Source organism: Mangifera indica, chromosome 15, assembly GCF_011075055.1.
Source record: "Mangifera indica cultivar Alphonso chromosome 15, CATAS_Mindica_2.1, whole genome shotgun sequence".
NCBI classification, from domain to species: domain Eukaryota; kingdom Viridiplantae; phylum Streptophyta; class Magnoliopsida; order Sapindales; family Anacardiaceae; genus Mangifera; species Mangifera indica.
The window spans coordinates 4280927-4299339 of NC_058151.1; the positions used below are offsets into that span (position 1 = coordinate 4280927).

An 18413-nucleotide genomic window follows, 5' to 3' on the forward strand; every position below is an offset into this window, starting at 1 on the left:
GTTCTTCTAGATTTTAAAAACTCTCCATACACTGATCCATCCTTTTGCTACTCCTATTAAATGTTCGCATGGGGGAGAAAGTAAAGCCAAGTAGAGCACAGGTGTTGAGAGTTGACATAAGTTGTTGGCAAATGGCAATAAGAGGGTCGATTTCATTTACAAGTGTCGTGTTGCCAATAACCCAAGCTAATTGCTCAAGTTCTACAAACAGACAGAAGCCAAAGGGATCAATTTTAGGCTGGAGAAAGTTCGATTGTCTTCTGAAAGGGCGATCTGGCTTTGGTGGGATTTCTCTTACAAAAGTGCAATGTCTTTACGCCAGAGTTTCATGCCTTATTGAACCTTTTTAGTACAGATCATACTTCTTGTTTGTGGAGGATTTAGCAAAGAAATTCTGAAATTACTTAACTTGAGGAATATCTCAATATCAAATTCTTGAATTAAGATGATCAAATCAAAGGGGCACTTATGAAATAGATGCTGCCTGTGACTCCATGAGAATTGAACTAACTACGTAGCTTGTTGCTATTCATGTTTAATGCGTGTGGTGCATTAATTTTAGTAGAGGCCAAAAGACTGGTTTCTACCCATGGTTAGCTGGAATTCCAAAGTCACACTGACTTTAAAAACCCAAAGTTTTACCTATAAACAAAATTCTGTAAAAAATCTCACTTAAAATTAAGAGTAAAATCATCATTTAACAACAAAATTTAAAAAACTAAAGTTTTATTATATTTTCTTTTTTCAATTTAAAAATCTAATAATTTTTTTTCACCTAAAGTTTGAAAAATGACAATTCTCCCTTTAAAGTTTTGAAACCGTCATCGGAGATGATAAAGTTCTCTGTCTCTAACAACGTTGGCTATTTCTCTTGACCTATTTCTCCTTGCCGATGAAGCCCCACCCTTCGACAAAGACAATTTCCTAGTATCTTCAAGTCCTAATTATAGTTTACTCATTGATATATAATTATACAATAAAGACACATCTATATAAAGTAAAGAGAGGAAGAAATGATGAGAGTCAAAAGAAAAGAAAAGAAGAGATTTTTTATATAATTTAAATATTTAAAATGTCATTTTTAATATTTTTAATTTAAGTTTATATGATAATTTTGAAAAATAAATTAGTATAGATAAAATAGTAATTTGAATGCTTAATGCTATTATTTCATTAATAAAGTTTAATTTTAGATGAAAAAGTGTTACTAATTAAGGGTGAAAAATATTATTTATGCTAACTAGGGTGAAAAAACGTTTTAAGTCAAAGTTTTGGTGGGAAAACGTTATTCGCTCTTTCATTAATGAACGCTATCTAAGTAAATCAATCACGGCGCAAGATTACAAGCGTTCGGTGGCAATATGAAAAGGAATTTTAGAAGATTGAGATTTTGGTGTAAAGTGGGATTAATTAATTTTATTAATTATGATTTTGGTATAAATGCGCGTCACGTTTTGTTTTATTATTACTGCTGAATCATGTTGGATAAGTGTACAAGAAAGCCATACTTGAAAAATAATCCGGTGGGTTAACCAACTCTGATTTAAGGAGTAATTCTAGTCCACCCAACCTAATCATGCTATTATCGATTAATTGTAACTGTAATTATATTTTTTTTTTTATTTAACAAATAAACAAGATTACTGAGAGCAACTTTTGGAAATTTGGTACTTCAGCACAGCTTATCCTGGCGATGATTAGAGCTCCTAACCTGCCACTTCTAGATTACTTTAATTTATGACGGTCCAATTTTTAACTGGTTAATTAATTATTGATGCATTATTGTAAAATTTTTACAAATTAAAATCTAAAATTCATGTTTGAGATTACTGACTATTGATGTGGGGAATTATTATGAAAATAGAATATAAAATGATCGTGTGAGAAGTGCAAAACACTAATACAACAAGTGACAAGCTTATATTCATACAATTGTCCTCTAATTTTAAGAGTTTAAGTAGAATTTCATAAATTCTTTATTTTTCTTGTGTTGATAGGTAGTTTGTGTATGGTTAGTGAACACATATATGACAATGATGATTGTGGCGTTTTTACTTCACATTTATTGAGGTCTAGTCATCAGGTTTGCTTAACAATGGTAATGTCTTGGGGTACATTTAGTGACTATTTAAGACTACCTACTAGATCAGTAACACATGCTTGATTTAATGTGGACAATCAGGGTTCTCTTTCCTCTCAAAGGCCATTGTCTATATGTTGTCTTTTTTGAGTCAATTTTCCATTTCTCTTGCTTACTTGCAAAGAAACCTTACCAACTTACCAACTCTTTGATTTCAAAAGCCTATAATCTTCAAATCTTCAAACTTTGTATCTTTTAGATGTCGGCTTCTAACATCACTTTAGTTCAAAAATTCAAATGTATGTATAACCTTCTTCACATGATCATAATTTGATTCTCTAGATAGTCTGAGCCTAAAAGTTAAGAGAGATTAACTCTAGGCCCAAATAGAGATCTAGAGAGTTGAAGTAGAGTAATGGTGAACCAAATGGAAAGGGTGAGGCATAGGTCACTAATAGAGGCAAATCTAATCTCTAAGTAGGGTGTTCACATGCACCATTTTTGCTATAGAGAAAATTAGCACTATAACTTATGAAACATTGAGTTGTTAGAAGCTAGGAGACATTTACCCGAGTCTCGCCCTTCTAATGACAAGGTGTTTTCTAAAGTTTTAATATGGTGACCTTTTATTTAGGCGATGTTAAATCATTTTGACCTATTGCTCTTTTAGTTGATGTTAAACTTATATCCATTGTTAGTTGGTACATATATTACATTCAAGAAGAGTGGACTAAAAGATCCTTTGATAAGCAAGTTGGTTTACATTTATGTGCTTAAGGAACATGCAATGTTGTTGGAGACTTACTTCCTATCCAAGTGGGGACCTAAGAGTCTTTCTACCATTTATAGATTGCACGATAATATGGATGATTGGAGAACAAAGTTCTTCTACATTTGTTGGAGTTAGTGGTCTAGAGCCAACAATTTGAGGCTATTAATGTAATTTCATTCAAATATTATATTGTATTTTATTATTAACAAAATTGGTATTTTTTCATCTATTGTAGCATATATATGCATGTATGTATGTATGATGAATGCCCTTAGATTAGTAGAATCATGACAAAGGGATAAATATATAACTTGATTGTGAGGACTGTATGAGGACGTATGGTGACTAATCTAAAAACTTTTGTAGCCTCAATATTATCTTAATCAAAGGTATAAATAATACGATAAAACTATCTTAATGTGTTGAAGTTTTTGGTGTCAACCTAATGCAACACATGAGTCTATGTTGATTGCATGTCCATTTGATTAACCTACTAAAAGAATTTCACATAGATGATAACCCTAGTATCTATGGAATAGATCTTTTAATGGATGATTGTGCATTTGATCCTTAAATTTGAGATCAATAATTTGTACACTAATCAATATAGTTTAACATTAGCCTAACATAGTCTTTTCGTATGGCTATGCTAAGAAGTGTAGGGATTTAATATCCTCAATTATGAGAAAGATATTTCATAGAATTATTTTATAGATGACTACGATCAATTAAATCAATAATCATAGTGGGAATTAAGGTCGATACTTGAATCCAATGAAACCGATCATTAACTTGATTAACATTGTCAGCGTTGATGAGATATCAAAATGATGAAGGGATTTGATTACATAATAACCGTACCATTGAAAGGTTAAATAGGTTAACATTGATTCTCCATATCATTTATTGTCTATGAATAAATAAATGATTAATTGTATATTAATTATGATTTTATTCACTGTTAACTTATTATGGAACCTATGAGCCACATATAATAAGAGACTATTTGTTACAACTCAAAGGGATTTGAGTTTAATGCATAAAGAATGAATCATCTAGAGTTATCTCAGAGATGTTGAATTTCGATATTTAAAAATGTTTCATAATATTTAGAAATAAATATAACATTAATAGGCTTACTAAATATAAATTAAAGGATTGAGTCAAAAGTGCAAATGCCTAAACTCACAGGTGGAGAAAAGTAAAGGCAGTTAGGGTTATGAGATATTTCATATAATTAAGACATATCCATAACCTTAGCCACCATTATCATCCAAGTTGACTATTTGAAAAGGAGAGAAATATTCTTTCATAAGCTAGCATGTGTGATACTCCTTGATATCGTAAAGCCTATGTGTGGATGAAAAGTGCCTCGTTGTTTTGATGAAGAAAGTGAAATTTCATATGGGATGGATTCAAGATGAATTTAGCTGAATAACCTTCAAACATCAGTATAATCCTTTATTCGATGTTATTATATATATATATGAATGACCTTGATCTAAGGGTCATTAGTTTTATGTCCAAAATTTTTGTTTTCTATTGTGTTTATGTTTTTGGATCGATTAAAACCTTTTCCTTATAGCCACCCAAATAATAGAGACTCAACATTAAACTTTTTGCATCTTTCAACTGTACGATTATCATGGAATCGAATTCTTTCATTATAATGATATCTCTTTAAGGTTGAACCACATAAATAGTATCTACCTTAGATACCATTGACTTTAAGATTTGAATTCAGAATCAATGATCAAATATTATTAGACTTGGCACTAACCTAATCTTATTGTGATCATAAATTTAATTAGTTATAGTCATCCATCAAATAGTTCCACGAGATGTTTCCTCTTATACCTAAGAGTGATAAATCTTAGATCAATCCTCTAGAACTTTAATACATTTTTCAACATAACCAATGACTATAGTATTGGTAGCTCTAACAAGAAGGTTGTCTTATACTAGTGTCAAATTATGTCGATTGGTGTATAAGATAATTTGGTGATCTCAAATCAAATATTTGTTTCATAGACATTAAGATTACCATCTATATAGAATCCTCTAACAAGTCATTTTAATGAACATACAATCAACGTGCACCCACATATGTTATACCAAGTTATAAGAAACAATTTCAACACATTAGATTTATTGTTATTTTTTGATAGGATTATTTAGCACAATAATAGTCTTATTATATTATCAGTGCCCTTGATCAAGAAAATGTTAAAGCTATAATATTTCTTGACCGACCATAATGCATGTTCATATGATCTTCATTATTAAACTACACACTAATCTCCTCATCATAGTTCTACTACTAAAGACATTCATCATATACATAGATATATCACAAATGTATAGATGGATGCAAATTGCCATTATTTATTAAAAAAACCATAATACAGTATTCGAATGAATCTACAAATTTAGTGTCAACGATTGGTTTGAAAACACCTACTCGTACATGTTGACCTTAGCCAGACGTCCAAACTTTCCTTCTATTTGAGGTAGATTCGCTTAACTAATTGTACAACAATCTGAACCCACCTATTTGTGCTTTGGGGCAATATGTGTCTAAGTGATATATCGTACCACTAGTTGCTTACCTGGATCTCCACCATCTAGCGGCTGAAACTGTCTTTGGCACAATTCTTGAGCAGTAAGCATACCCACACAACACTAACTATTTTATAATAGTAAAACTATACTACAAAAATAATAAATATTACCACATATACTAATGATGACGGTCCTTATTATATGATTAAAAAATTTAAATTAAATATAAAATAATATTTAATTATATAATAATATATTATTATTAGTACATAAATTAATACTCATTTTTAATATGTATATTTAACTCATTTCATAAAAGATTGTTAAAACAAGTTAAGTTGATTCTTAAAAGTCAAATGCCCTTCATATAATGTTAATTATGGTAAGTAAATTGTCTTAATTAGAACATGAATCATGGCAACAACAAGGGTGTCACACAGTAAATTGAAGCTCAAATATACAGATAGAATAGAATAAAATAAAATATTACTAAAGCCACAAGGCACGCCAAAGAAAATTATAGCACACCAATGCCAACTTATAGTTATGGGGTCACAGTCACGTTTTATTAATTTTAATGATTGATCATTATACTCAAATATGAAAATTACATGTGATTAAGATAACTATAACCAAAGTCAACAAGAATTCATTCACTTGAAAGCTACCATATGATGTGAATTTCATAAATAAAAAAAAGAGAATCTAGATCTGATCTGGTGGACATTGAAACCTTGATCTTCAATGTATCACATATGTATTTATAAGTAAAAAAATTAAAGGTTTATGTGGGTGTACTTGAGAGTGTTTTCTAAAAGCAATTTCAATAAATCTACTCCAATAAAATTGTATATCCAGTTTTAAACATCTAATTTAATATCTAAATAATATATCATTATGTGATTAAATGTTTTGAATAAAATATAAAGTTTCATCCAGTTACATGATGACATATTATCTGAATACTCAATTAAGTATTCAAAATTAGGTGTATGTAACACATTTAACACAACCTAATTAGTTTTATGTAATACAAGTTTCGATCTCCACACTTATAGATCCAATATATTCTGACATAGTATCAGAGCATGAATCAAATAGCGGGTCTAACAACCTCAAGTGTTTCTGAATAGAAATGATAATGCACCCGTTTAAAAATGGACTCAGTCATATGATAAATTTAACGACTTATAATAGTTACACTTAAGGGAAGGTGTTAGATATTAAAATCTCACATTTAATAAATATAATTTAAGTAAGTGGTACATAAGTGTAAGAGATTGGATTTTAACACAAGTAAATTAATTTTGTATAATATCGGTTTCAATCTTCACACTTGTAGACTCAATATATTTCGACAAACATCGTCAAATATGCTTTCCATAATAAATAGTGTTTGATTATATGGAAAATATTTTCAATGCTTTGTATTTGTATATTCCAATTAATGCTTTCAAGTTCATTCACTCCATGCATGTTTATGAAATAAATTTTCAGTTGCTAGGTTAAAAAATTGTAAAATAAATTATAGAGAGAATTTTGAAATTTCAATACTTTAAAAAAGGTTTATTTCTCGGCATATTTTCTTGCTTAAGAAGTTAAAATTAATTACCCTTTCACAACTAACATTTGGATGATGATTACCTCAATTAATTAAAAGCCATCAATATTTTCTCACCCAACCCAAAATTTAACTCCATTAATGAAAATTGACGTAGGAAATAAAATGACCATATTATCTTTATTAATTTGAATTGTGTTATTAATTTTTTGGAAACATGAAAATACCGAAATAATCTTATTAATTAATTATTTTCTAATTTTATCTTTGAATAAATTGAGAATATAAGAGAAGATATGTTGAAATAAAGAAGAATAGGTTTAGACGATAGATCTTAACATTGAAATAAAGAGTTTGGCAACAATATCGTTCTCACTTTTGTTTGAAATAATCCAATGAGGTTTATGATATTGGAGAGAAAGAGGGAGTTGTCATAGCTATGAACAAGCGAAAGGATACATGATTACAGAATAAGTTCAGAAAAGCAGGATTGAGGTGTTTGTGGAGGAGCGGTGGGATCAATGATTATGGAGAGAGAGTGAGTCATTGTGGCTAGCTCATTGAAGCCAAAGTTAGAGAGGATTGAAGCAAGTAGAGTCATGTGTGAGAAGAATGAGGCCTGATTGGTGAGCTCCTGTTGGAGGTTGTGATGATTGGAGATGACGATGACACAATGGTAAGGCTATTGAGATTTAAAGATTGGGTGATGGGCAAAAGACTTGTTTTCACTTAAGGTATAGTAAAATCTAAAAATAACTCTTTTTAATTTTTAAAAACTCAAACTTATAACTATGAATAAAATTTTGTTAAGAAATTCAATTAAAATTAAAAGTAAAATCGTCATTTAATAAAAAATATTATACATTTTTTTTAGACTAGGGCTTAGTTAGAATATGGTAATCACTCTTTTAATAAGCATAAATCTTTCATAATTGCTCAGCAACCTCCCACCCACTAGCCCAAACTATTCATATCCAACAAACATATTATACATTCTTATCTTTTAAAAATATTAACTCCAAATCTGATATGCCAACTGTTTTTCATTTTACTTTGATTTGATTACAGCAAAAATGAAAAAATAAAAATAAAAATACTGAAATTACAAAATTCAACTATTTGTCAAATTAAAGTAAAAAAAAAAACATTGCTGTCAATTGAACCCCACAAATTAACGAACAAATTTCCCCAAAGTACCAATTCTTAATCCTCCAATATAAATATATCAGCCACAACTGTTGATAATTTATGCAAACGCAACTCAAACAACAACAGCTTTGCTGTGTCTTGCAGGACATACCCAACTCAACCAAAACCAGCTGTCAATGGCGGAGCTTCAAGCCATCCTTGAAGATCAAGCTGATTCTGTAATGCCCCACGTCATCTCTATTCTATCTTCTCTTCTTCAACATGTTGCTGATGCTAATGATTATAGCTGTCGTCTTCAACCCCAGAAGATCTCTGTTTTCCATGGCCTCACTCGCCCCACCATTTCCCTTCAAAGCTATCTTCAGAGGATCTTTAAGTACGCCAATTGTAGCCCCTCTTGCTTCGTTGTTGCCTACGTTTATCTCGATCGTTTTGCGCAAAAACAGCCCTCTTTGCCCATCAATTCTTTCAATGTACATAGGTTGCTTATAACCAGCGTTTTGGTCTCTGCCAAGTTCATGGATGATTTGTAAGTTTTTGGTAACATCTTCTTTGTTTTAAATTCTATTTCTTTCATTGAATTCTTGATCTTTTCTTTTCTTTTCTTTGTACATAAAAGATTTGACAAGTGGTTTAAAAATCTCTCTGTTTTTCTCAAGTTTAAGTTTCTTGATTGAAATTTTCATTTTGCTCGTAGTTAGACACTTAAAAACCCTTTTCAAAATACCCTTCTCTTTCTTTTTCCTGGAAAAGGGTTTTGATTGATGAATTAAGTGTGGTTGATTGAAGACGTAGAATCAAGAACACTGTGTTGTTTGTCGGCAACAACTAAAAATACAACAATACTACAAATTCCACTTTCATTACATAAATAGACACAAATTTATATATGTCATCATGTGGTTGGACTAAATATTATTTTATCTTTAACTTAAAATTATTATTCATTTATATATTCAAAATAAGTATTTACAGTTTTATGATGGAAAATAGACGCAGAGTATACAGTAATTTTTCCTTTGGGTAAATTTCTCCTTTGTCTGTGTTTTTGGTATGTTCAATGAGTTGATTTACGGTATCTTTTTGTGGCATTTTGCAGCTATTACAACAATGCATTTTATGCTAAAGTTGGGGGAATAAGCACAGCGGAAATGAACATGCTTGAAGTGGACTTCTTGTTTGGTTTAGGGTTCCAATTAAACGTGACACCCACCGCATTCCACACCTACTGTTGCTTTCTTCAGCAAGAAATGTTTTTGCAATCTCCTCTGCATTTACCTCTAAAGCACCAATGCTCTTTCACTGACGACGAGTCAGCCCATCAAAAACAACTCGCTGTTTAGTTTCTTTCCTGGGAATTTTCTACAAGTGATTTTGTCAACTACTGAAATATTATAAGCTCATAGGCATAGTTTGATTGTGAACCTGGTTTGAAAAGGCTAAATTTACCCTCTATTAATGCAAAACGAACTGCTCATAATTTTGTAAATATAACTGTTTGAAATTAATCCCATTAATGAGCAATTCTGAAGTTTTGAATTGAATTGTTTATTGAAATAAGTGGTGGAGAAGCACCGTGCAGGTGGACATTCTGTCTTTACAGTCTGGCGAACGTGGTGAAGCTGGCGCCAACCATGGAAAATGGACAAGTTAAATGTTTAAAATTGAGGAGGCATAATCATGGAAACAAGAAAGCCAGCTTTTGTCCCTGTTAGGAGTAAATGACAAAGAAAGACAGCTAGAGGATAAACTTTTGCAAGTAATGTTGAGACTGTATTTTGCTGGATTCAGGTTGGCCTTTGGAGAGGAAAAAGATCTCACAACATAGTCTAAATCCTACCAATCTGAAAGATCGGGTTCAAACTTTAATGCAGTCTAAATTAAGGAAGTGTAGGGTCCAATCTAGTCTAGTTCAAGGAAATTTTCTAAACTTAACTAAAAGCATTTCATGAAATTTCAAATCATTTGTTAATGGGCTAATTTCTGAATGACAATAAGAGTTTTTCATCTAGCGCTTCAAATTTATCTGTGCAAACAAGCAAGAAAACACATAAATACTAGGCTAAAGACCGATGTATAGAAAACTGTAATGAAAAATTAGAAAGTTGTAACGATGTACTGGTCAATGACTTTGGATTCAAAGCATGAGGTAGTTTTTCACAAAGTAAAATGATCATCGGAATTCGAATTACATCATCTCTCTTCCACCCAAGGGAATTCTAGAACTCAATAATCTACAATGGAAAAACAACAAATAAATATATATTTAGAAGTATAAGACTAAAATATGTGATTACACCAAGTAATACATAGTCCTTACCAAGTTTTTCCCACGAGACAGATCTATTTCTGATGCCGCTAATATTAAGTAGTGGACACATTAAATAGTTGACAGTCTCTTATTTGTTTCCCTCATCGGTATTAGCATGGCGAGTTATGCAGGCCTCTGTTCCCTCGAGGTTCCATGGCTTTTATCAGCACAAAACCATTTAAGCGAATTTCCTCAGTGCTTTAAGCACACCAGAGAATAAAAAGATACAGAGTCACCATTAATGGCCATAAAAAGCGATGGTTCACGTGGATTGTTGGCTTAAATTATTACTAAAAAAAATATCGTTAAAAGTCTATTTCTCATTGTTAAAACTCTTTAACAATGAGAAAAATTGCATCATCGCCTATAGTTGTAATTTCCTCTTTTAAAAGTAGAGAGGTGTAAGTCTAAGTTTGTGTTGAATAGTTCAAAGTTCGGTAGTTGTTAGAATGTTCTTAGTTGTTTTTAGTTTTTTGAAGATTTCTTGGTTATTTGTTGTTGATGATTAGTCTGTTAGGAAGTGGTCAAATTTTTTATGTTCTTAGTCCTATTTGTAAAGTACACAAATCTGTATAAGGGACTGGTGCTACTATTTGTCTTGCAATAAAATAAAAATCAAGTTTTTGTTTTCAACAAAATTTGAGTGAAATACTGATTACATATTCAAAATTTGGTGTCGGAAACATGTTGAAAAGAAACAAGTGCCTTTGAGTGGTTCTTCTTAAGAGTTGAGAGTCCACCAAATAAAAACAACAGAAAGAAGTGTGTTAAGATTGGTCACTAAGAGAGACCATGGCAGACAACAATAATGCCTCCAATATGCAAAATATTTCAGTGTTCAATGGTACCAATTATCAGTTTTGGTATGTGAGAATGAGAACCTTGTTCAAGTTTTAAGACTTGTGGAATTTGGTGGAGAATGGTCTAGGCGAACTCATAGATCCAGAGCAAAGAATGACAGGAGCCCAGCAGATTGAATTGAAGGAGAAGCAAAAAATTCTCTGTTATTATCCGGCAAGGGGTGGAGGATGTCCTGTTTCCAAGAGTAATTGGGGGCTGGTACTTCAAAGGAAGCATGGGTTTGCTTCAAGAGTTGTATCAAGGTTCAAGTAAGGTTGTGACGGTGAAATTGTTGGGAAGAAAACAATTAAATTAGAAATACTGAAATCAAACTCTCCTCTACTTGATTGAATTATATAACAACAAACAATTAATCAAAACATGATTTATCACATCAAACAACGTAAATATAATAGAAAAGAATACTACAATTTAACGTGAAAACCTATTTAATATAAAGAATAAGACCATGGGTCTTGCCCAAATAAACCAATCTACTATATAAAAAATAATACACTATTTTTAGCTTACAAATCAGAAGGCAACTCTCCAAAGCAACAAAGCAACAAAGCAAATAAATAACACAGTTGCAGAAAAATAATAAATATCACTACAAACTTGAAAGTCTATTTAATGTTATAGGTATAAAAAACAAATCTCTACCGTCCGAAATATGACACTGATGTGCCTAAAATACTATAAAAAATTGAGAGCAATCTAATGATAGACGAAAGAGAAAAAGACGTTTAAACAAACTTACATAGTACAATTAGTCACGTTTCAACATAGATAACTAATTACTTGAAAATCAAATAGTTATCTCCACTGTTCAGAATAAAGAACAATGAGTCTTTTACTAGCAATCTAACAATCAGAGCAATTCAACAGTTGAGAGAACAAGAAAATCTCTCATAAAGTGCATTGAAAACCTAAAATAGTCTTTTTTGTCTCTTCTTCTCTTTATTCTAACTTTAATGTGTTATTTATAAGTATATATTCAACTTTTATTTTGACTTAATTTATGGATATAATGGATAGGACTTTTTCATTAAATAAATTTAGGTTTCTCCACAAAAGAAAGACCTTAAAGCCCAACAAAAATTGCAAACACTACAATGAGATTTTGAGAATTTATTGATGAAATCCTTTAATTCAATGCAAGATCTCTCAGTTAAAATTTCAATTATTATGAATCAAATTCTAACTTTAATGTGTTATTTATAAGTATATATTCAACTTTTATTTTGACTTAATTTATGGATATAATGGATAGGACTTTTTCATTAAATAAATTTGGGTTTCTCCACAAAAGAAAGACCTTAAAGCCCAACAAAAATTGCAAACACTACAATGAGATTTTGAGAATTTATTGATGAAATCCTTTAATTCAATGCAAGATCTCTCAGTTAAAATTTCAATTATTATGAATCAAATTCGATCTTTTGGTGAAAAGTTGTTTGAACATTAGATTGTTGAGAAGGTTGTAAGAAGCCTTCCTCCTAAATTTGATCACGTCTTAATAGTCATTGAGAAATCGAAAAACATATCTGATTACTCATTAGTTGAACTAATGGGTTCCTTTGGATCTCATGAAGAACAGTTCAAGAGAACAACTGAGACAATTGTGGAACAAACCCTTCAAACAAAGGTTGATGTGCAGAAGAAATCTAAAGGTTTAGAAAGAGGTGGACTTGGTGGGGATAGAAGACAAGGACGTGGACATTCAAATCGTGGTAGAGGTCATGATATATCAAAAGGCCAAAAGAGAGCTACTTGTTCTCATTATGGTAAAACTGATCACATGGAGATGGATTGTTGGCACAAAAATAAGTAAGATAAGAAAGCTATTAAGTGTTACAAGTGCAAAAACTATGGCATATTGCAAAGAATTGCGAGGCAAAAGAGTAAGCTAATTTTCATGAAGAGAAAGGTGAATCTCCAGATAATTTGTTCATTGCATGTTTGGCTGCTAATGTTGATATGTCCTCTGTAGTATGGTACCTAAATAGTGATTACGGTAATCACATGACTGGAAACAAAAATTATTTTATAGAGATAGACAAATCTATGAATTCCCAATTAATTATGGGTAACAATGGTCAACTTTGGTACATGGTTTGGGCATTGTTTTTGTGGGTTGCAAATTGGTGGGAAATTCATTCATAATCTCATGGTATGTGCCTGGATTAGCTCATAGTCTCTTGAGTGTGGGTCAATTGCATGGTAGTCAAATCATGTATTGAAAACCTAATTTTATGTACGTGTATCGAATATCATATTGTATCATATGATATGATATAGCTTTTAAGAAATAAAATAATAAAATATTAATAAAAAATATAATAGACACAACTATTTTGAAAAATATCATGAACACTTATAAAAATTTAAAATTTTTCATATACATCATTATTATATCATCATTTTCTTTAAAAATGTATCGATCCGTATTAGTAATATGTATCGTATTATACGATATATCTACTATATTGTATTAATTACGATATACTTCATGATACGTATCATTTTGCATCTATATTGTATCGTATTGTATATCATAGGATACTGATAACTATGATCAATTGTTGAAGAAAGATTATTATATTGTGTTTGATAATGATAAATGTTTGATTTAGGATAAAATGAATATATAATTGTTGTATTCAATAAAGATGGTTGAAAACGAAATGTTTCCTAGCACGTTTTCTCAAGTTAACCTAGATGCTTTCAAGCTTTCTAGTGATGACTCAGTGTAAAGGCATAGAGGTTTGGTCATCTCAATTTTAGTGGATTGTAGTTGTTACATACAGAAAATATGGTGTTAGGCCTTTTAAGCACGCAAAATAATAATTACAGGCGTGAACCTTGTATTTTTGGGAAACATCATCGTGACAAGTTTTCGGTGGGCAAGTCTTGGAGAGCCACTAATCCTCTAATAGTTGTTCATATTGATATTTGCATGCAGGCCTATGCAAGTATCTTCATTGAGCAGAAGTATTTTTTTGTCGTTGTTGATAACTTCTCGAGGATGATATGGGTTTATTTTTTGAAAGATAAATCTGAAGTTTTGGAAGAAGTTTAAGGTTTTAGTAGAGAAACAATATGAGATTTCTATCATTAATTTGCAAACTAATAATGGGGTGAGTTTGCATTCCATGAGTTCAAGTTGTTTTGTAGCAATTGTAACATACAAAGACAACTTACAAATAGTTAACCACCATGACAAAATGGCATTGTTAAGCTGAAGAACAGAATAATTTTTGAGGTTGGAAAATTTTGTTGATGGACAAGGGCCTTCCACAAAAATTTTGGGCAAAAGCAATGTCAACCATAGTACATGTTCTTAACCATTCACCAACATGAGCAGTGAAAGGACAAACTCCATATCAAACTTGGAGTGGGAGAAGGCCAGGTGAGTTATTTTCAAATTTTCGACTCTATTACATATGCTTTTGTTCCATCAGAATTAAGAAAGAAGCTATACAAAAAAAAAAAAAAAAAAAAACAAATGCATCTTCATTGATGATAGTTCAAGGAGACAAAAGGATACAGACTCTTTACTCCTATCATTTACATACTGATTATTAGTCGTGATATCATTTTCAATGATAATGAAGCTTGGGTTTGGAAAGACGATGGTGGTACTCATGTAAATGTTAATCTACAAGAGATTTATTAATGCACAAGTATTGGATAAACTTGTGTCGAATCCGTGTCCAAACTAAGCATCCACAAGCAAAATTTTTGGAATGCACCAGAGACTTCATTAAATCCGCCAGAAAAATTATTAGATACAATTATACATGACTAAAACAGAAATTTTGTAATTTTTATCATTGAATAACAAGCAGTGTAATCCTAACAAGAATTAGAATGAACTCAGAAAATCATAATAATACTAGAATATAAAGTTCTAATAGAACAAAATTTTTTTAATTAAAATAATAAACTATTCAAATTCCTAAATCAAACCATAAATAAACAAGAAGACTCCTATTTAAAATAAAAAAATTCCTAAATGAAACTGTAAATAAAAGGAAATATAATAAAAATCTAATAAAAGAAAATATTTTTTTAACCAAAGATTTGTAATTTTCATTTAAGGGAAAATTATATCAATCTACTCACAATTTGAGAAGAGGAAATTAAGTGAAATTGGAATGCTTTATATTTGTTATTTTATATTAATTCAAATAAACTAATCATATAATCATACATTACGATATGAACTTATCCAGCGTCGGTACACTTGGCATGAAGTGATTGGCTTATCAAGGCGCAAACCTTACGCTCCTGTAGATGGTAATGCAGTGAATAAAAGCTTCCGTCGGGTCCTGATACGAAAAGTATTTGAATGAGATCGTGTTTGTTTAGGAATTTAAAATTAAGATCCCTATAAAAAAGGCACAGGGTCTTCGGCGTTTGGCCTTTATCACCACTCAGATTTAGCTCTCTTTCAGAAAATGCTGCCCTGGTGAAGAGGTAATTCTCGTTCATTTTTTTTTTCTTCTTGTAATTGTTTTATATATTGTGATATTTTCACTGATTTATTCAAAGAAGATATTGCTTTCTTCTTAATTTTATAAGTGTATCGTTCATATAGTAAACGAAGTGAGTTGAGACAACTAATATTGAAATAACTAAACTAAAACCCTAAGTTTACCACTCGTGGGAAAAGAAACCATTGTCTCTTAAGTATCTAAAAGTCAAGGGTATGTCATGCACACATAGGTATGGCAATAAGACTAAAGACTGAATATTTTTGTCTCTATTCTCATAGATAAACCTTTATTATTTGTATATATAATATTTTTGTTAGTAAAATTTTTCTCTTTTTACACTCTACATTGTTGTTAGAAATATAATAATAATAAAATATTTATTATATGTTAATATTTATTTGTAATAATTTAAAACAGTGACAAATCAGAGGAGATAGACGGAGGATCTAATTTTAGGGGTTCAATTATCTATCTCTTCTCACACAATTATCCTTTATCATCTCTAATTATGCATCTCCACTCATATCCCTTCTTAGCTTGTAAAAGAGAAAGTAAATCTAGAAAGCTTGAGTCTCTACGGTATGAATCATTAGTTTTTCTCTATGTAAAGCTTTAAATGTTACATCTAAACTAAAAGAACAATAAAATTATGTATATTCATTTTGAATACACATTTATATATGACATCATGTGATGTGATTAAATAATTTTATATTAAAAATAAAATAATACATAAATGATGTGATAATATATAAATATATTTTTATTTATTTTTTCAAAATAAATATATATAATATTTTTTTAACAGAAACTCACAATCTCTTAATGGAAAGGGATTAAATAGCCTATTGTGTCACCTAAATGTCTAGAAAGCCCACTGCGTCACCAGGCCTGAAGAGATCAAGTCTGTGAAGCCCATTATGTCACGTCCACAAGTTTAGAAAGTGCATGGTGCCACTAGACCAGCCCATTTTGTCTAGAAAGCCCATATTGCTATTAAAAGAGTTTATCTGAAAGTCTAGAAAGCCCATAGTGACCTGTAGTATTAGAGGAGATTGTCTAAAAGTCTTGAAAGCCGTTGTCATTTGTCTAAAAGTCTTGAATGCCCATAGTGTCACCTGTAGAGATGGATACAAACTAGGTTGAGCTTGAACATCTCTAGGTTTAAGTTCAATTTAAATAAAAAATGGATCGATTTAAGTTTGATAAGTCAAAAATAAGGGTGGCTTAAATTCAACTTGAATAAAAAATGATTCAACTAATTCAATTCGAATTTATAACTTAAATCAATAGTTTGAATTCATAGTTTGGTTTGAGCTTAAATTCATGATTTAAATTGGTGATTCAAATTCATGGTTCAGATTCATGGCTGGAGTTCATCGTTTATTAACGAAATGTTACCCAAATATATAAAATCATTTATTCGAGTCAAATTCAAATCACTAATTCAAACTATGAATTGGAGTTGCTCTAAACAGTGAATTCAAGCCAAAACAAGCCAAATGTCTGCTAGCTCGAGTTCAACCTAGTTTTAAAAATAAATTAAATATTTTAACGTGAATTCACTTGATTCAAATTTGAGTTGAACTAAACCAAATAGAGTTGACTTCTTTAAGACCAAACGAGCTTTGTTTAGATCTAACTATAGTCACTTGACCATTAATTTACCTAAAAGTCTATAAACCCATAGGCTTTGAGGCCTATCATTTTTTGGTCATTCAAGGCATCATAGATATTTCACTATCCCAAAAGTGGTTGTCAACGATACTCAAAACCTTAATAATTTTTCTCATTCTCCCATTTGAAACCGAAGTGTCTTTTCAACTATAAAAACTAACTTAAGGGGTAAGGAAAATGTCTCAATTCTAACGTTACTTTTTTTATTTTAATTTTCCGTTTATTTCACTTTTCTACCATCTACCAACTTTTCCCTATTTTAACCTTTTTTCTTTTAACCAATTGCTTTACGAAACGCTTTCCCCATCTTTTATTCAACTACTCCCTATTTTCTTTTCTCTTTTTCCTCCTTTCTTCTCTTAATCTCTTTCTCTTCTTCTATTATTTTTTTCTTTCGTATTTGGCCAAACTTTATACTATTCTTCCATGATTGACTAGTCCTTACCACTCACTTTTACCATGAATTCGTTGTAACGCCGTCAATGTCGTCCAAATGTTGACTTTGCCTCTATCTTTGTTGCTCTCTTTTTTTCTCATTCTTTTGTCTTGTCTTTCTCATGCATTTTTTTTTTTTAAAATTTGTTTGTATCTATTATTAAGATTTTATTGGCCCAAGAAATGGTTTGGGTGATAAAAGGGCGTGATTCCAATATAGAGAATTTGGGTTTAAATGCCTTGAAAGTATACCAAAAGCATACTCTTAATTGACTCATTTTAATGGTTATAAAGCTAGTCATTAAACTTGATGTTTTATTTGTTCGGTATAATTAATTTGACCCCAAAAAGATGGTTTGATTCAGATAAAGTTCTTCGTTATAAGAAAAAAGATTTTATACTAAAAAAGACCAAACGCTTGTGAAAGAAAATGACTTGAGTTTATTAATAATAAATAATAATATCGTTTCATTACAACTATTTGAAAGCTCATATTAGAATGAGATTTAACTTATTTAAAACAA

General features: G+C 30.7%; 1 protein-coding gene across 1 annotated transcript; it reads left to right on the forward strand.

Moving 5' to 3' along the window:
- The first annotated feature begins 8194 nt into the window (after positions 1-8194).
- On the forward strand, positions 8195-9668 carry LOC123197637 (cyclin-U4-1-like). Its single transcript, XM_044611968.1, has 2 exons — positions 8195-8653; positions 9224-9668. The coding sequence occupies exons 1-2, from the start codon at positions 8301-8303 to the stop codon at positions 9465-9467; spliced, it is 597 nt and encodes a 198-aa protein (XP_044467903.1). The 5' UTR covers positions 8195-8300; the 3' UTR covers positions 9468-9668.
- The last annotated feature ends 8745 nt before the right edge of the window (positions 9669-18413 follow it).